At 45.9% G+C, this 20304-nt stretch overlaps 2 protein-coding genes across 2 annotated transcripts in view; one reads left to right on the top strand and one right to left on the bottom strand.

Moving 5' to 3' along the window:
• Positions 1 to 8623: 8623 nt before the first annotated feature.
• Positions 8624 to 17962, bottom strand: LOC142764962 (mialostatin-like). The gene is made up of 3 exons (XM_075865508.1): positions 17505 to 17962; positions 15536 to 15631; positions 8624 to 8794 (listed from the first exon to the last, which is right to left on the bottom strand). Exons 1-3 carry the CDS (start codon positions 17745 to 17747, stop codon positions 8657 to 8659), a joined length of 477 nt encoding a protein of 158 aa, XP_075721623.1. The 5' UTR covers positions 17748 to 17962; the 3' UTR covers positions 8624 to 8656.
• Positions 13237 to 20304, top strand: part of LOC142764961 (uncharacterized) — a 38348-nt gene continuing 31280 nt past the window's right edge. Inside the window, exon 1 of the mRNA XM_075865506.1 lies at positions 13237 to 13375. Coding sequence (XP_075721621.1) covers positions 13316 to 13375 — 60 coding nt within the window. The 5' untranslated portion in view covers positions 13237 to 13315. The remainder of the gene's footprint in view (positions 13376 to 20304) is intronic.

Below are 20304 nucleotides of genomic sequence, written 5' to 3' on the forward strand. Positions count from 1 at the left end.
GTGCTTAGTAGTCTCGTATACTCTTGTTCGTTTTACAAAAATCTGTACAGTAGCCGAGACAACCACGACCTTAATACGATAAGAACTAGCAGTAACCCAGATGACACCCCACCAGTAATGACAGAAAAAGTCAGAAAAGCTTTGGAGAGCATGCAAAGAGGCAAAGCTGCTGGTGAGGATCAGGTAACATCAGATCTGCTGAAAGATGGAGGACAGATTGTGTTAGAAAAACTAGCCACCCTGTTTACGAGGTGTCTCCTGACGGGAAGGGTACCAGAGTATTGGAAGAACGCTAACATCATCTTAATACATAAGAAAGGAGATGACAAGGACTTGAAGAATTACAGGCCGATCAACTTGCTCTCTGTAGTGTACAAGCTATTTACAAAGGTAATTGCAAACAGAGTAAAGAAAACATTAGAATTCAATCAACCAAAGGAAGAAGCAGGATTTCGAACAGGCTACTCAACAATTGACCACATTCATACTATCAATCAAGTAATAGAGAAATGCTCAGAGTATAACCAACCACTTTACATAGCCTTCATAGATTACGAGAAGGCGTTTGATTCAGTAGAAATATCAACCGTCATGCAGACACTGCGGAATCAGGGCGTAGATGAAGTATATATAAACATTCTGGAAGAAATCTACAGGGGATCAACTGCTACCATAGTGCTACATAAAGAAAGCGACAGAATACCAATCAAGAAGGGTGTAAGGCAGGGGGACACAATCTCCCCAATGCTATTTACCGCGTGCTTACAGGAGGTTTTCAGAAGCCTAGAATGGGAACAGTTAGGGATAAGAGTTAATGGAGAATACCTTAGTAACCTGCGCTTCGCCGATGACATTGCATTGCTGAGTAACTCAGGGGACGAATCGCAACTCATGATTACGGAGTTACACAAGGAGAGCAGAAAGGTGGGTCTTAAAATTAATCTGCAGAAAACGAAAGTAATGTACAACAACCTCGGAAAGGAACAGCGCTTCGAGATAGGTAATAGTGCACTTGAAGTTGCAAAAGACTATGTCTACTTAGGGCAGGTAATAACCGCAGAGCCTAACCCCGAGATTGAAGTAACTAGAAGAATAAGAATGGGGTGGAGCACATTCGGCAAGCACTCTCAAATTATGACAGGTAGATTGCCATTATCCCTTAAGAGGAAGGTATATAACAGCTGTATCTTGCCGGTACTTCGCTACGGAGCAGAAACCTGGAGACTCACAAAGAGGGTTCAGCCTAAATTGAGGACGACGCAGCGAGCAATGGAAAGAAAAATGGTAGGTGTAACCTTGAGAGACAAGAAGAGAGCGGAGTGGATTAGGGGACAAACGGGGGTTAAGGATATCATAGTTGAAATAAAGAAGAGGAAATGGACATGGGCCGGGCATGTAGCGCGTAGACTGGATAACCGCTGGTCATTAAGAGTAACTAACTGGATTCCTAGAGAAGGAAAGCGGGTTAGGGGGAGACAGAAGGATAGGTGGGCAGATGAAATTAAGAAGTTTGCGGGTATGAATTGGCAGCAGCAAGCACAGGACCGGGTTAACTGGCGGAGCATGGGAGAGGCCTTTGTCCTTCAGTGGACGTAGCCAGGCTGATGATGATGATGATACTCTTGTTCGCCATCTTGCATGTTCTGCTTCCTCCCGCATTGCCATAGACATTATTCCTCCTAGAGTTAACATTAGCACACACTGCGATTTGATGCACGTTGCCATATCCGAGCTAAAGAAGTGTCTCCAACGGCATGTTCAAACTTCTGTCAATCATATCGAGCATTCGAAGACATGTTGGGACAAGAAAAGGTTTTTCATGATTGCATTTGCGTGTACAGGCTGGTTATATAGCAGGTAAGTGAAACAATGACGACGTACGATCCACATTGTTCATGCCACTTGTGCACTCACTAGGATCGTCTGTATGTGGTGTCATTTAACCCGTGCCATGTTATTCGCGCTTGTAATTCAAGTGATACATGGTTTAGCATACACCAAGATGCCGAAGCGGAGACATCACGATGAAATGTAGTCTTTCATGTCATGGCGGTACGTGACATGCATTTCACGGTATACTAGATTTATGTAGCAGCGTCCGGGCCGGCCATCCTCGCGAGCACAAGCGCTACATATCAGCTTACTGTTTCTGGTGTTGCTAACAATAATGCTGCTGTTGGAATCGTTGCGCAGCTGTAAAGAAGCGGTTATATAAAGCATTTGAGACTGTTCAACATACGTCTGCGTGCGATACAATTATACATATCTTCAGCGTCATTATGTAACGTTTCACTCGTTGACAAAATTGCAACGTAGTCCCCTTCACTGCGCAAGCATCGCATAACATCGAATATAAAGATACGTGAGCTATGCCCAATTTTTTACGTAGATATTTAAGCCACCAGTAAGGCATCATAGAGTTGGTCATGTGTTCTTATGTCAGTCTTGTTCATTTTTTGCTATGCTTTTTAATAGGAAGACGGGCATATAAATACGGTCAGGGAGAAATGGTTCTTTTATATATAATTCTAATTAAAAGGCTAAAGCAAGATGAAAGAGCAATCAAAAAGAATATTTCTGCAGTGTTCACTGTGCGAAGTATCTCATATTGAGATAGCTACACAGCGGAACAACTGCCCTTTTTTGATAATGCAAAACTTCCTTGTGTGGTTCGTAGTCGTAGTAACCTTGGCAATATTCTGTCACGTGATTTCGTTCATAATCAAAGTGACGCAAATAAAAGCACAAAAATAATTAGGGTCTCAAAATGGCACTTTAACTCTGTTTTAGCTCCTCGCAGAAATCATCTTGTCAGGCTTTATTAAAAAGGGTATATCGGGCCTTACAACGACATTATGAAGCTCGATACACAAATCTTTTCGTAAGAAAATCCCTGTAGACTGCAGCACGCTCGGGTTTACTACGCACATCAATCAAACTTAACGGAGGCCATTAATGCATTCTTGGAGTCGACATTCTCTTGTTGTTCACGTATAAATGAAAACACGACGGCACAGCTTAATGATTCCTGCTTCAGAAAATGCAACTTAAGTTAGCGCGGCTTCGAAGAAACGGACAAAGTGTCCGTGTTGTACTTTCCAACCATCGACCATTTTAAGTGCCCGTGTTCATTCGTCAGCAAACAACGCAGCGGGATCACTAAGTGCGCGGTGCGGTGCCAGTGCAACGAATGTTTCGCCCAATAAAGCACATGTACGCCACAAATTTCGTCGCATGCACGGCCAGCGCATCAGCAACAAAAGCTTTAATTGTCATCTTTCAGACAAGACATTTTCAAGTAGAGCTCGAGCTTGAGGAGCATAATATCTATCTGGCTCGCAGACAGGTGAGTGCACCAACATATATGGCACTCAGTGTATCGTGTCATTTGTAGGACCACTTCGAAACATGCCGTTTTGGACAGCTCCATAATAGTTTGTTGATCTCAGACAGTCACAAAAACTTGCCGGTCGATTATGTCGGTTCGTGTCAAGATAGACAATTTGAAGCAGCGAAACGCTTTTGTGAGGCACTGCTTGGGACCGCAATATATAATCTTTATAAGTGTCACTTTGCTCTATGCATCGCATGTTTAATGGCCCCGAAAAGAAAGAAATAAACGTATTGAGATACAAAATGTTAATTCTCAGCAGATCCAAACAGCCCTTGGAGGGGAAAAGAAGTGCATTTTCGTTGAGTAGGACGGTATGACTTACTCAGTGCTCAATCACTGCCATTGAGGGGGCTGCGGGGCGAGGCCACAAACACAGCAAAGATAAAGAGAGAGAGAAAGAAATCTACAGCATGTCAAATGCCACTACCACTTAGTGGCAACTTAGCGGCGTCCTTTTAGGGGTGAAGCCCCTTGGGAACTAGCCCTGTTTTTGTTGCGGTCATGGCATAGAATCGTTCCTATAGTCGAAACTTCTGTAAGACACACGGAACGAAAAAAAAGAGGTTTTACGATAGACTTCAACGTTGACATAGGCTAGCTATAAGGTACGAAATTGCTGTTTCAGGCGAAAATTACCTCTTGAGAAGAGTAATTATTAGTTTATTTCTACTAAAATGTGCCCAGATGTTAAAGCTCCTAAAAGAAACCTGTAACACATGGGCGAACCGCGAAAATTGGGTTCACAGCTTTATGGTGTCTCCGTTACTAGAACACGTCTACCCGGCCACCGATATGATAACATCTTTCTTGTTGATGACGTCAGTTCCCACAAGCAACTTTCCGATGAGACGGGACTGGTTGAGAGCACAAAAGGCAGTTGAGGCCAGTCACGTTGCCCTTGCCAATCCTGTTGGCCGCAATGGCCATATCGAGTGGCATGCACGAACGTACAGGGACTGCGTACTGCATGGGGGAAGGGGGGGAGATCTGGGTGAAGAACATATCTATGGCGCTGTGAAGGTCGATGCCTGTTGTACTGCAGATGTAAGCACTGCTGGGGACAACACGTCAGGATATCTCGGTTTATCATGTTCTGTGTACTCAACACGTAGCGCGTAGGCCGGATAACCGTTGGTCAGTAAGTGTAGCTGACTGCATTCCCAGAGAAGGCAAGTGGGTCAAGGGGAGGCAGAAAGTTAAGTGGGAAGATGAGATTAGGACGTTTGCGGGTATAAACTGGCAGCCGCAAGCAGAAGACTGAGTTGACTGGCGGAACATCGGAGAGGCCTCTGTCCTGCAGTGTGCGTAGTCAGGCTGATTGGTGCATTCCTCGCTTTCATACATTTTCAGTGGACAAAAGATACGCGATATGCAAATCTGACCAGGCACCACAACCTTGGTGGTATCATTTGACACTTTTCCATAGAATACAATTGAGAGGTGCCATAAGAATAGGTAATACATTGAAGCACTCTTGTTTTGCACTGTAAGTGTCGCTTGTGGGCAGGCTACTAAAGCGTTCGCCAATCGCAGCTGGCGCTCCATGCTCTTCCCCTGGCACTGACTGATCACCGTAATGAAGAAAGCAGGTGCTCAGTTGTAAGCATAAAAACGGTATAATGGTCCGGCTGCGTCTACATAGTCGTACGAGGCAGCGCGTGAGATAAACACACAAGAATAATTTCACGGCCCCACCTGTGGAGATTGCACGACTTTATGTGTATACCTCGGTGCTCATTTCTAGAGATTGCAAAAAAGATATACTTTAAAATGTTTTTTTTTTCAAGTGAAGGCTGTGTATGAAGAGGCTTTGCAGCTCATTCCGGACAGCATCTAAAACTCTCAAAGAGCTGTTGTGTATTTGAGTGCACTACTGACAGAACACTGGCTTTTAAAGAACCGGGTCTCATCCTCTCGAGTCTTATCTGTCTTAAAGATGCTGTCTTGCGCTCGTCATTGTGTGTGCGTTGGTCTTTCCGTGCGCCTTTTGATTTCAGTGTGCTCGGTCTATGAATTTTATTAAATACGATAGCCTTTCTTGGGGACCTTCAACCTCAAACATTTTGATCTGTCTGTCTGTCTGTCTGTCTGTCTGTCTGTCTGTCTGTCTGTCTGTCTGTCTGTCTGTCTGTCTGTCTGTCTGTCTGTCTGTACATTTGTCTGTTTGTCCACCCTTAATGGTACCCTAAACGAAACCAAGGAGGCCAAACAATGCTCCAAACGGCTGACCCCTTCCGCAGCGACCACCAATATTGCTCAAGGTTCAGCGTTCATACTTGTGCGATTGTCAATTAAAAAGCATTTATTGCGCATGTCTGGGGCACCGTAACAACACGTCAATACTACGTATGTGTGTTTTTTACTAGGAAAGCCATCCATAAGTAATTGTATAAGGAACGTTTATCACGCTGTGCTGACCATGCAACGCTTGCACGAAAAGGGAAGTGTTTCGTTGGAAACACTTCTCTTTTGCTAACACGACACGGTGGTGGCACCTACCCGTCGACTTGCGTTCTACACCTTATCACCTCGGAAACAGGTGCGTACGCCGCGTGCTTCATTTTCCAGGATAAGTGCCAGATAGCGCTCATATCTGTCGTGCGACATGACTTGGCGCGCTCGTTCACCTCCACTGCATGCTCGAGACACTCTAACGCAGCGCCACCAGAATACCATTCACCAATTTTCTTGTGAAGAACATCAAATAAACGTTCTTTTAACTCTCTCCAGACGCAAGGTTATCGTCTTTCGACGACATTTGCAGTGTAACGGGCAGATACGGGGCCTTTTTTTTTCGTGAAATACAGACATACGCTTTTAACCTTTGGAAGGCAGTTGCACTTCTCTTGATAGCGTAATACCGGCCATGATGGTCTAGTCACTATGGCGCTCGGCTGTTGGGCAGCAGGTCGCGTGATCGAATCCCGGTCATGGCGGCCACATTCGTGGTGGAAGTGAAAATGGTCGAGGCTCGTGTACTTAGACTCAGGTGCACGTTGTTACGAGCGTGCTCCCACCCACCCACTGAAAGGCTCCCACTTCCTGGTCTCCAAGCAAGGCTGCCTGGGAGAGTGCCTCAGAACCCTGTGCGTAGATCTCTCTCTCTCTCGCGCGTGCAGGCGTCCCTCACACGGACACTGGGTACGTCCACCAGGAACACTGGGCCCATCCCTTAGAGACGTCGTAAGGGCCTGAACAGCGGAGCTGCCCCCCCTCCTCGATCGTAACGGCTCCTATAATAGGCCGGCGCATCTAACGTCGGCTGTTTCGTCGTTCATGTTTAGTAAATCCATTGCAAATCAAACGTTTTTCTTCTCTGGCTGGATTGTGCCTTGCCACTGGCTGTATGCTTCCAACCCATGAAAAATTGACGCATCTCCAAGAAGTGAATGATGACGAGTGGATGAAGTTAGGTGCTATGAGGTCCATAATGGAGAGTTTTAGCAAGTTACGGAAGTACGGTATGCAAGTAAGCTACCGTATGACGGTACCGTTACCATACAACGGTATCAGTGCAGGCACCCAAGCACCACAAAAGCTTTTTATGAATTCACCACGAGGTTGTCACGCTTTATTGTAGCCTGTCAGCCTACGCATTGTAAACGAAAGGCCCATCGTTCGGGGGATAAGCTGTCACTGGAACAGGGAATGGCAAAAGCCGAACTAGCGGGCCAGAGGAAACGCTACCGTACTGCTTTACCGTAATAGCGTATCCTATTTCCGTAACTCGCTAACACTCTCCAACGTGTACACTTAGAGTCACGGGCTAGTATAAAAGACTTGTGCTTCTTCGTGTTTTATAGTGTTCCGTCTCAATAACAATAGATAATAGTCTCTGGCTAAACTTATTTGTATGTGTCACATCTGTTTCCCACATTCATGAATCTGGGCCTGACGGGTGCGAATGCCGACAGAGCTAGGCCCTAAGGATCTTTACCCCCAAAAGATGTCTATCACCTTTGAGTCGACTCGAGAGAATGCACGAGGAACACCACTGGGTCTAACGTGACAGCGTTAAAGAGCTCGTGTCGCAGAAAACCCGCCGCCAGCGTAGGCCTTGTTGATTGTGAGCGAAAAAATGTCTGTGCGTCTATGACCGAAAAGTGAAGTTACAGGTATAGCCGTGGGAGGCCGCTACTTGCGAACGCGTGCGCGTGCGATCACACTGAAAAGGCCGAGCATTCGAAGAAAAAGTGTGCTCAAGGCCACGAGGCGCGGTAGTTTCTTTGCCCTGCCCCCCCCCCCCCCCCCCCCCTCTGTCTGCTTAGCTTCCAGCGTTTTCGTCGGGACGAGAGAAGAGCTAATGCAATTGCAGCATGCGACAAACTTTTGTAACTCCACTCACACTGGACGGACTCTTAAATTATTTTTGCGGCGTTGAAGTTGTGAGGCAATAAGTTCGTCTAGTGAATTCATTCCATGGTTACTTGAAAAACTGTTTCAGGACCCCTTTAACGCATTTCGTTCGACAGGTGTCATGATGAAAACGAGCCCATTCGGCAATAATAGCGTGCGCTGGTCCAGTCTACTGTGTGCGTGTTTGTGTGCGAGCGTGTGTATGTAACAAAACATATGAATAAGTATGCACTTAGCGGTTAAAAGGTGCACTAGGTGCCGGATTTCGTTATCGCGTTCAACTCTTTTAAAAGTGAAGTTTAAGGGTCCCCCATTTTTTTTTCTCTGTGGGGAAGCCAGCGCGAGGTATCTCCGTAACGTAATGCTGTCAACAGTATTTTAAAGAACAATGAATTAAGAATAAACTGGGTCATTAATCTAATCTCTCAAAACTATTCGACGTTTCGGAACCGCACGTGATTTATTTGTTGGCCGACCTGTACTGACCAGCTCATTGAGCAAGAAACCCATACATGGTTCTGAAATAATATATAATTGCACCATACTTGGTCAGTGTATGTCTCTCATCCCATCCAGTGCCAATAATATATTAGCCTTGAAAGAGCTGTCAAACCGGCGCCATATTATCACGTTCCGGGCACGACTTTACTCACGACGAAATTCTGCAAAGGCATTTTGATGTGCAAATGTACCCTTCAGGGTCAATTCATTGATATCGCCAGTCATTGTGAGACTTGCCATCGAAGAACTTTTTCCGGCTTTTAATTTTGATCTTTTGGGAATGGTCTTATACACGTTACTCTCCACCTATACGCCGATCGACTGAAAGGCAGCGCTGCGAGAAAGTTACTCAAGCAATGGCGTCGCCTATAATTCTCAATGAAGTTTTCTTTATTCATAACTATTTTATATGCGCCTGTTCAGTGATGGTGGCCTAGGTACGGGCGACTTGCCGTTTTCATGTTCGTCACAGGAATGCCCAAGCAGATTCTTCCTACCTGTATCGACCTCCACGTGGACGACTCCCATACATTGCTGAGTGTGCTGAAATAAATCGATGATAAAAAAATTAGGTTACCTACAGAGGCCGCAAAAACTTGTGCAGCTTACTCAAACTTGCTCATGAAATGTACTTTTGCTCTTAGAGGTCACTCGGCTTCAAATTAATCAGAACTTTCTTGACCTCAACTCACTCCGAGTCACGCTCACAAAAATTTTCTTCAACCAGCATCACTTCGTTTCAAACTCACCGAAACATTACTCACCTGGACCCATCCCGACTCACAGGTTGATATCGATCTGAATGAGACCAAGTGATGGCTCACGAGTTCATTGGCCTAGAATTACCTTTTTCGACCATCGTTTCAATGCCTTTTAACAATAATATTTCGCGTAAAATGCGCACATCTTGACGCCTTTTTATACAGTACCTCCGAATGCGAGCTATGACTGCTCGTAACGTCATTTTTCTTAACCAGTAACGTCATTTTTCTTGAAAAAGATCACAAAGTCAGAATAATTAACAAGAACCTTCTTGAAATAGTTGGTAGAAGCAGGGTGGTGAATTCACCCCTTACAAATTCAGGCCTACGATCAACCACGTCTGAACAACACTATACTTTGGAATGCATGAGAGTAGACGTAACTATAAACGTGAATGCAGGTGAGCTTTGTAGTAATGCCGAAGATTCGTAGGACCATAGGTCAGCAAAAACTTCAAACACTCTCAGACTAACTCAGACTCAGGCTCACGACTCGATCTGAGTCCGAGCGAGTCCGGGTAAGTTGTCTCATGAGTGAGTTCGCCGTTTATGGTTACTCACCACGCACGTCATCGAAACCTCGGAATCACCTGTTACGCGACGCCAACAAGCCGAGAAATAGTTTTCCATGCATTAAGTCATGGCTACTAGAGGCGCTGATTCTGGGTTTAAACCCGCATGTATACCTCATAAAGTAGATGGAGGGATGACCGCCATCATAGCTCACTTTATAGAGCATCAGACGCGTTGTTCGAAGGCCACAGGTTTGGTCCCTCCCCACGGCAAGCTGTCTTTTCTTCCACTTTTTTTTATTTACTTTTACACTAACATTACGACTAATAACATTTTCTATACATACCTAACAATCATGGTCTGTTAGTTCTCGTTGTTATTGTCAAACAAAGAAAAAAACGAGCCCTTTACCACTTCTAGTTAAACTCACTAAGTTACTAACGTAAAAAAACTCTTATACGTCCAATACCAGAGCATGATTCATGCGTCTGCTGGAACCCGTATAAAACATGCGACATAACAGGTTCTGGTCTGTACATATTAAGACTGTTCGTTTCCATTACCATCGCTACGATCGTCATTTCAAGTCCTAGTCAGCAGGGAATTTTTCGAAATTGTCGCCCCTATGCGACAGACGTGATACCGATTCTTTGATTGATTGATTGATTCTCTCTCATAATCATATGGTGGTTTTGGGACATTAAACCCCACAAATCAATCAATGATTGATTGACTGACTGATTGATTGATTGATTGATTGATTGATTGATTGATTGATATGTGGGGTTCAACGTCCCAAGACCACGATATGATTATGGAAGGCGCCGTAGTGGAGGGCTCCGGAAATTTCGACCACCTGGGGTTCTTTAAAGGGCACCCAAATCTGAGCACGTGGGCCTACAACATTTCCGCCTCCATCTGAAATGCAGCCGCCGCCTCATCCGGGATTTGATCCCACGACCTGTGGGTCAGCAGCCGAGTACCTTGGCCACTAGACCACCATGGTGGGGCACTGATTCCTTGAATTTCTTGCATTCATTTCTTCATTCATGTTATTGACTATCCTCAGACCGTTACATCTCGTACGCCAATGCTCTTTCTAGTAGATGTTACCACATCCTTAACCTAAAAGTTTCTTTACGCACACTAACGTTTTTTAATACAGCTAATTTCAGAAAGGGACTAAAATATGTAACATTTTACCCTATTCGTGAATTGTCGCTGTCAGATGTTGCCGAAGCACTTGCAAGAAGCTTCAGGTGTAGAGAGTGCCCCTCGTCCCATAGAGAACGGCCTGGGGGAGTCATAGTGGTAGCCCCATGATGGGTGGGGAGCATTGAAGTCCTCCACTATATTATGCGGCTGGTGCAGTGCTAGTTGTTGCACGCGCAAAGACAGGGGGCCGAATTCGACCGGCGGTCCCGGGGGGGGGGGGGCTGTAGGCGTTAAGTACAAAAAGACAGTGAGCAGGTTTACGAGAAGGGTAAGGGAGAATTTCTAGAAGTACGTGATTGGGGAAATTAGAGCCAATATCATGGGGGATGACGTTACATTCATGTTGCGTTTAACTAGAGTTGCCACTTGAGAGTTAGCGCGCCCCGACGTGTCATGTATCCGGATAATTGAGCGTGCTTGCCACCCTCTTGAAGCGCTATGATTTCTGGACGATCGCAGGAGGCAAGAAACTGCTGAATCACGGGACGCTTACGGGCGAAACCCCGGCAGTTCCACTGCCAGATGGTGCTGTTACGCGAGCGGCCCGCCATGGTTAGGATGAGAGTTTCTGCCGCCTGGGACCGAGAAATAAGCTGGGCCTAGGGCAGCATCGTAAGATTCGCACCAAGCGTCTAATGCTTTACTGAACGAGTCGAGTTGCTGGGTGAACTGGGCTGTGAGTGTTTGAAAATCTTTTTCTATGGTGCTTTGCAGAGCCGCGAAACTTTGGTCGGTGCGTGTTTCACTCATAGTCAAAGCTGACGTAAGGTGCTCAATTTGGGTTTGCGTGTCATTTGGTTGTGTCCCAAGGCGCGCGCCAGGTTTATTGCGCGTGAACGGAAGAGACAGTGGTGCAGCAAGCGACTGTCGCGGCAGGTGTTGCGGGCGAATGGACGAGGCGGCAGCTGTGGGCGCCGCGGCAAGTGCGCGGCAGGCGAGGGAGATAGTGACGCAAGCGCACACTGCGAGAGAAGCGTGCCGTCAACGCACAGTAGCAGCTTGACCTACTTGGCACCACGCCAACACCTGCGGCGCGCTGCATATTCGTACGAAGGGAGAGTGCTACACAGGCTAGTCGGAGAGCTGCTTCACATGTAAAAACACATGAGAGACAAGAAGGTCGCCAAGCTCTGCACCTCTGCACTTCCTCTGGCTTTGCACCCCTTGAACGAAAGTGCCTTTTTAAGACATTAATTTTACATTCTAAAAACCAAAAGTGCTAAACCAGAAATGCTTGGAAGAGAAAGAAGTGCGTGACTCATTGCACGTGACTCTGAACACGACGTTACACTGACAGTGGAGGAGGAGGAGGAGGAGGAGGAAGGGAAGAAATGAAAGGCAGGGAGGTCAACCAGATGCACGTCCGGTTTGCTACCCTGCACTGGGGGAATATGTGAGGGGATTAAATGAGAAGAGAGAGAGAAGTGAAGGGCAACATGTGTGTAGATGTGACCTTGTCCATTGCACGCTTATAAGCGGTCGCGTAGTCCGGTCGTCTTTAAAAACTTAGCAATGCCCACGTCGCTTTGCTGGCCTGCCACGCGTAGAGCTATGAACCAAGAATCTTCTCTTCGGAAAAAGGTCTACTGTCTAGAGTCTCTAACGTTTCGCGTAGCAAGTTGCGTTCGCTCACAAAACGTTCACATGAACACTGTAGATGTTTTATTGTCTCGTCAGTGTCGCACGATTCACATCGGGAGCTATCCACCATTCCTATGCGAAAGGAGTACGCCTTCGTAAAAGCTACTCCTAACCACAGGCGGCACAGTAAAGTTGCATCCTGGCGGGAGAGGTCCGATATAACTTGTCTCGATGGGTCCAATTTGTGTAGACGGCGGTTCCCGACACTGGGGTCACTCAGCCAGGTTTCCGACATGGTGTTAGCGAACGAGTGAAGGCCCCTTGCAGTGTCGGTTCTCGACAATGGAATTGGGGTTGTCTGGGCGTCCGCGTGGGTGGATCGGGCAGCATTATCAGCAAGGTCGTTACCGACAATACCACGATGTCCCGGTAACCACTGGAACACCACGTCATGTCCTTTCGATAAAACTTCGTGAAGCACTTCTCTTATTTCGTTCACTAGTTGTCGATGCACCCTTTGTCGTAAAGCTGATTGCAAGCTCTGAAGGTATGCCCTGGAGTCGCAGAAGACAGCCCATTTTTGAGGCCGGGCTTCCGCGATATAAAGTATAGCAGCACGTAAGGCAGCAAGCTCCGCTTCTGTGTATGTTGTCCTATGCGATAGTTTGAGCTTTATAGTGACCTGGTACGTCGGAATGACAACAGCACCTGTGAAGCTGTCATCAGCCGATACCGATCCATCTGTGTAAATGTCGGTCCTCTGGCCGTATTTTTCGTTGTGTAGCAACAATGTCACCTATCGTAGGACCACTGTTGATTGACGGCTCTTGTTCGCTATTCCCGGAATAGTGAGGCACACCTGTTGTTGTTGTAGGCACCACGGAGGTGACGCTGGTCTTGTTGCTGGAGTGAAGCCAAAAGGAAGGCATTCTCTATGGGCAGAAATAATCTTTGAAAACATCGATTGTGGTCTTTGAAGTGGCAACACTGCAACATGGTGACCAGGAACTCAGCAGAGGTGTCTTATGTGGGCTCTCAAATTGTCAGTGGTGATGTATGTTTGAATTGGATACTCTCTTGTGATCATAATTGCCCCGTAGGTTGAGGTGCATCGCGGCAATCCTAAGCGCACGCGTAGTGCTTGTCCTTGCAGACTTTCGAGGGTGCGGATGTTCGTCTTGCACGTTTCTCAGTGGGCACTCCACGAAAAGTCTCTGTCAATATTCACACCCAGGAAGCTATGGTTCTTCTGGTATGGAATATTTTGTTCATTGATGGTATTGGGGTATTGTGTCATGGCTCTGCGAGTAAACGCAACCAATGCATATTTATCCGTTGAGACGGAAAGACCTTGCTTGCGGAGATATGAGCATGTCAGTGTGGCAGCCTGCTGAACTCTTGCACGTACTTGTAGACGAGTTACAGCTGAAGTCTACAGACAAATATCGTCAGCATATATGGATATGGGGACAGTACTTGGCGAAATTTCCTGAAGGCCTACCATTACAAGGTTAAATAAAGTGGGACATAATACGGCGCCCTGAGGGACGCCACGAGAGGTATAGTAATTGGTGGTCGGTCCATCTGAGGTTTGTACAAAAAACGACCTTCTCGTGAAATAATCCTAAATCCATTGGAACATTTGACCACCGATTTCGACAGCTTCCAACGAGTCTAGGATGGCTTTATGTGTTACGTTATCATAAGCCCCTTTGACGTCGAGGAAGAGTGCCAGTGGTATGCGCTTGAGGCTCTTCTGTTGCGGGATAAATGTTGTGAGATTAATCACGTTGTCAAGAGATGACCTACCTCGCCGAAAAACCGTCATGCAGTTTGAGTGTACGTTGTAGCGCTTGAGGTACCAATCTAGGCGTAAAAGTATCATCCTTTCCATGGCTTTTTCTACGCAACTTGCGAGCGAAATAGGGCGAAATGATGTCAAATCAAATGGTGACTTTCCTGCTTTGAGTAGTGGCACAATTCAACTTATCTTCCAATCCTGGGGAACAATGCCTGCTTGCCATGAATGGTTGTAATAGTATAACAACTGTCCCCTGGCCTCCTGTTGAAGGTTGGCTAGAGCAGCGTAGACGATGCCATCGGGTCCTGGTGAAGATGATCGTCGGGAAGCCGCCAAAGATGTGTCAAGTTCTTCTATAGTGAAAAGATTGTCCATTTCGAAAATGCGGGGTTCAGGAACAACACTCTTAACGGTGCCAGTAGACAAGGCGGACACACCAGCGATTCGCGTACAAAACTCGTTTGCCACTTCAAGTTGCATGTGGCCTAAATGTAGGGCTAAGGCCATGAAAAGATGTCTTTGTTAGGGGGTCGAGCGCAGGCCACGAATAGTGCTCCAGATGCGTGACAACGGCTTCCGGGATCCAATTATTTGCAGAATGATTTCCAGTGTTTCTGTTCAAGTTTGTCTAAACGTCGTTGGACTTTTTTCTGTATGCGTCGTGCCAGCCTTAAGTCACATATTGCTTTCGTCCGTCTGTATCTCCATTCCGCCCTTCGGCGAAGCGCACACAGTTTTTTCGGTTGAACGTCGAAATCTGAACGCTTGCCGGTGAACGGGAGGAGACAGGAAGCTTCCCTCATTGCTTCTTTGATGACATCCTCCAAGCTCTGGTCAGTATCTTCACGGCATGCATTTTCTATGAGTCGCTGAAATTTGGACCAATCAATTCTTCGTATTGTGGTCTTAGGGGCAGAGTTAGTAAGACCCCTTATTCGCATATAAGTTGGAATATGGTCACTCCCATGCGTTTCGATGTCTGAAAACCAGTGCACCTGCGACCGGAAGTTTCTGGATACCAAAGTCAAATCGAGGCAACTGCTGTATGTAAGGCCCCGCAGGTATGTAGGACTGCCATCATTTAAGAAACATAGGTCGTGCTTAGAGGCGAATGACACTGACAGTGACTACCGTATGTGCCCATAGACTCTATACGCGATGGTTGAATACGTCGTTTTGAAATGTATTGTCCTAACTGTTATGCCTAATTGTATATTGTATGTGTTGTTGACTACTTACGCTTAGAGACTTGGACCCATCGGGCTCAAATCTAGACACCTCTAAGGAATAAGGAGTAGCCGGTTTCCTATTTTTTTATGCTCCTGCAACTCCATACATCGTGTGAATATTATAACAAACGTGTGTGACAACACTTGCACTGTTCAGAGTTGAGCAGGGTAACTCATACCATACCTGAAGTCCAATCTGGTCACACATCCTCCGGTTATAACGTGCTCCGCACGTGAGCGCTCGTACGTAGATGACTCTGTAATTGAAGCCATTTACGAGCTACAAAAGAAAAAGAAAATACCTTAGCTTGGAGGTTACAAGCTTGACAATTCAAATAAACCCAGAACAGAAAAAACCATTGACCATTGCGATACTGTATAGTGAGAATTCTCAGTGCAGCTTCGTGCTGGCGCAAGGCCAACTGTGCTCGAAGTTCTGGTTTTCCGCAGGGTATCGACTACGTCGTAAGTCATAACTTTTGTGAACTAGGACAGCACCACTGCGCCATTAGTCGTCTTTCTGCGGATAAAGGATGTACTCGCTAAACATCTGTGAGGCATTATACGCACTTAGTTGATGGTGCGTGGAGCTGATGACGGCGCAGAATAATGGCTGAGCCCTTTGCAGTGAGTGGCAAGCATTAAATTGCACAATCGTTGCGCAATCGGCATTCTGTGATGACTGGTTGTTATTTTGTTCTTGTGCACTGCTATATTACATATGTTATCAGGGCCTTTTTTTCAAATCAATTTCAGTGATGACATTATTTTCCTGAATTAAAGAGAAAAGAAAAGCACCAGAGTGGCTCTGTGACGAAATGCTCGAGTGGAACGCATAGGACCCTGATGCGAATCCCATTCGACTCTGGGTGTTTTTTTTTTTATTTTGTGCGTGTGTAATGGCTACTCCACCGATGACAACGATGACGGCGACACCGGTCAAAGCCGGAACGGCTGCCTTAGAAAGTTAGACCTCCTTTATCCCTAATCACTCTTCGCCAATTCTAAAATTACCACGCTTGCAGCAACAAGATAATTGGTAAGCGGGAAAACACGCAAGTGTAAAGTGCGGGAGGTTGTGCAGTCACAGATTTCAATGGTATCTACTAACTCTCACGTAGTTCCTCACCAGCAAAAATGGAGCACACTGCTCTCTGACGGCGCCAATGACTTAACACACTAAGCTTCAAAACATTTCGTGTAGGCAATGCTGCCAAAATATGAAAAAACATACTTTGAAATCTATGATGTCACGCGCACATATTTGACCACAAATCTGACAAGCATGTACTGCTGGGCGAGTTGGTAATTCATCTCAATTGAGTACCGCGAAAAAATTTAAGTACAAATTTTCTCAAATAAAGTTTCAGCTGTTTGTGTGCGCTGTGTCAAGCTGTCTTCTTTTTGTACTTCAAATTTTTCGTGCGACTCAGTTAAGAAAAGTTTCACAAACAGAAATTTGACGTTTTTCTCACCGTCTACTACGAAATATGTGGCATTATAATTAATAGCATTATAATTTTCTTAGTTCAATTCATGAATTTGAACCCCGACATTACTTTACTTTAGCGTCTCTTTAAAGCGACATGCGACATTGAAGATACATCCCATGTGACAAGGCTCAGTATTGTCAAGTGACGACGTCGTTGGACAATCTAATGCCTCCACATGCCACCATGTATGGATGCCGAGGCTTTTCAACAAAAGTCACGATTCACTATGTTATTGCAATGGTATGTGCGCATTAACAAACTGTACCAGGGAGATCTCGTAATAAACGCTCATATGGGCTCTATCAGTGATAGCCGTCGTGGGTATAATTCATAGAGCGAATCATCATACCCGTAGTGGTAGAAAGCGATACATCATACCCAGAATGTGAATGAGCCCTCAAGGTTCAAGCGAGCAAGCAAGCAAGCGACCACGTCGGTTCTCAGCGTGGCATCGGCATGTTCCGCTCACTAGGCTATCTCTTCTAGCGCTGCTCTCGCATTCGGGATACCGGGTACACTCTTAATCAAGTCCTACTTAAAGTGCCGCATAACCAGGAAACCGGACATTACTCGTGTGGGTTCCTGTGTATAACCCGCAGTTAACCAGGCGGATCTGATTGAGAGTCACGTATTCAGGTGACACTAAAGAGGCGGCCGTACCTGCGACCATGCGGAGAGTACTCGGAGCACACGGTATCGAGGGCCACCCGGCTGGGCAGTGCTTAGCTCGGCAAACCGTGCCACGGCAAGAAGGTTTGGCTCATTCGGGTTTTGCGGCACCCACCCTCCGACGCTCGGATGGGTACTGAGGTCCATACAAAGAGCCGCGTAGAGTGTCAGTAGTAAGAGCAGCAGGCATGCCAGAACCCGTGGTTTCCCACTGCGGTCTTCGTACTTTTCCATGCTTTCCTGTAAGACGAAAAAAAGGACGTATTATTGTGATACGCTTGTATTTTTTCATCACAGGTCAATGATACCAGTACGCATACACCTTTCCCAAGAATGACTAACGAGAAAGAGAAATGTCAAGTGGAAAGTGGGGAAGTTAACTTGAAGAAAATGTGTGGTTTGCTAGCCTGCACTATGGAAAGGGTAAGAAGAAATAGAAAGGCAAGGAAGGAAAAAACGACGACTGAGCATTTTCGACAAGCTTATCCGAAGAAAGCTAGTTTTCGGGCAAACCATGCAGTGGGCGCACCATATGGGCGAACATATGGGCAAACCATACAATTAATAGAGTCGAGTAAGGGAAAATTTTTAATTAATCATGGTGTTGTTTGATATGTGTGTTTGAGTTCGTTTTTACATATGTGTACGCGTGTGCTTTATGTTCCGTGTGCTGTTCTTTCTTTTTTCTTTCAATGCATGTTCAATATAAACTCAACGGCTAAGAAGCAGCCGGCACCTTATTTGTGCGCCAACATCTCCTTATATATCGTCATAAATGGGTGAACTCATGAGCCGACTCACTCGGACTCAATCAGACTCATATTGAGCCGTGAGTCTGTGCCCGAGTTAGTCCGAGTGAGCAATACTTCGGTGAGTGTGAGTGCGAGTGAGTTCGGCTAAGGAAATGTTTGGTGAGTCCGAGTCCGAGTGAGTCCTAAGCGCAAAATATATTTCATGAGTCAGACAGAGTGAACTTTACAAGCATTACCGGCCTATGTATATTATATCAATAAAGGGGGAAAAAAGCTTTGGCTCAGTTAGTTACGCCGCACGAAAGGTACAGGTAACGGGAAATAAGAGATGTGAGAGAGTTGACAGAACAAGACTAAAAAATACATTTAGGAAGCCTCGCACTTTAGGGACCAAGCTTGAAGCAAGTGCGGAGCTGGACAGCCTTCTTTATCCGCCTTCGGTTTTCTTTTAAGGACGATTGTCTTTCTAGGAGACCTTCGACGCAAAAATTTTGGTCTGTCTGACGTTGCATGGTCCTCGAAGCGTGATTAAGGTTACAGTCATTATATTTACTTATATATGTCTTTTCTAGTAAAGGGCGCACATACAGATTGTATACGTGTTGTTATGGTGCTACAAATATGCGCAATAATTGCTTTTGAATTGACAATTTCACAAGCATGAACGCAGAATAATGAGCAATATTGGTGGGCGCTGCGGATGGGGTCGGCTGTGGGGGGTATTGTGTGATATTGTTTAAAGTATCCTGAACAGGCTGTCTGTTTGGCTTTCTGGCTTTCTGGCTGTCTGTCTGTACATTTGTGTGTTTGTCTACTCTTAACGGTTCAGGATACTTTAAACAATATCACACAATACCCCCCACAGCCGACCCCATCCGCAGCGCCCACCAATATTTATCATTATTCTGCGTTCATGCTTGTGAAATTGTCAATTCAAAAGCAATTATTGCACATATTTGTAGCACCATAACAACACGTATACAATCTGTATGTGCGCCCTTTACTAGAAAAGACATACATAAGTAAATATAATGACTGTAACCTTTATCACGCTTCGAGGACCATGCAACGCTTGCAAGAAAAGTCGAGTGTTTCCAACGCTTCGCTAAGACGAAACGGTGGTGGCACCTACCTATCACCTTGCGTTCTACACCTTATCACCTCTGAAACGGGCGCGCACGCCCGTCTCTGTGCCACGCGCTTTGTTTTTCTAGAAAACTGCCAGATAACGCCCATGTCTCACGTGTGACGTGACGATGCGCTTGTTCGACTCCGCTTCACGCTCGAGCATGAGCTGGAAGAGCTACCACACCTGGGGCCGAATTCACAAAGCTTTCTCTTTGGCTACGCATTTTCTTAGCCAAAAGTTCTCTTATCTGGAGGGATTACTATAGCGCGGGTATGAATTTAACTTATTCGGCACTTAAGAGGGCAAGGAGGACACACGATAGCTGTAGAAACGACAAGGAAAGAAAGAAGTGTGTGCCGATAATATCAAGGTAGCACGCAAAGCGTCTGGCATCGAGAGTATACGATGACAGCCAATGATTTGCTGCATCCAAGTTTCAGTTCCGCGAGCGTCTGCTACAGCGCTTACGGGATGCCGCGTACGTTGTAATAGGCGTTTTGGCGGGCTGTGCAAAGCCAAGCACTCGCCTTTCATCAACGACTGTAGCTAAAAACGAAATTGCTCGATGGCCTTAAGTCATCGAGCAATCGATGCACTATCTCACCAAGTACAAGTAAACAACACTCCAGGTGTACCACATAAATGAAACCACACATAAATCGATGCATGCAATGTTTGAAAATGTGCCTCGAATGTCTTCCCCTATTTAACGCGACCAGTTACCTTACATTTCATTGCAGCTGCGCTGCTACTTAACCAATTCGGTGCAATCTACCACGGTATAGTGGTGAACGTAAGGGTGTTTTGTACCTATAGTCAAAGGTAGCCTTTGTTACAATATTCTTATTACAAGACACATGAGCGACTTTGGTGCCTGCAGACGAACTGTGCGGAAATAGATAACAGCAGT

This window comes from Rhipicephalus microplus, chromosome 6, assembly GCF_043290135.1.
Source record: "Rhipicephalus microplus isolate Deutch F79 chromosome 6, USDA_Rmic, whole genome shotgun sequence".
Classification (NCBI taxonomy): domain Eukaryota; kingdom Metazoa; phylum Arthropoda; class Arachnida; order Ixodida; family Ixodidae; genus Rhipicephalus; species Rhipicephalus microplus.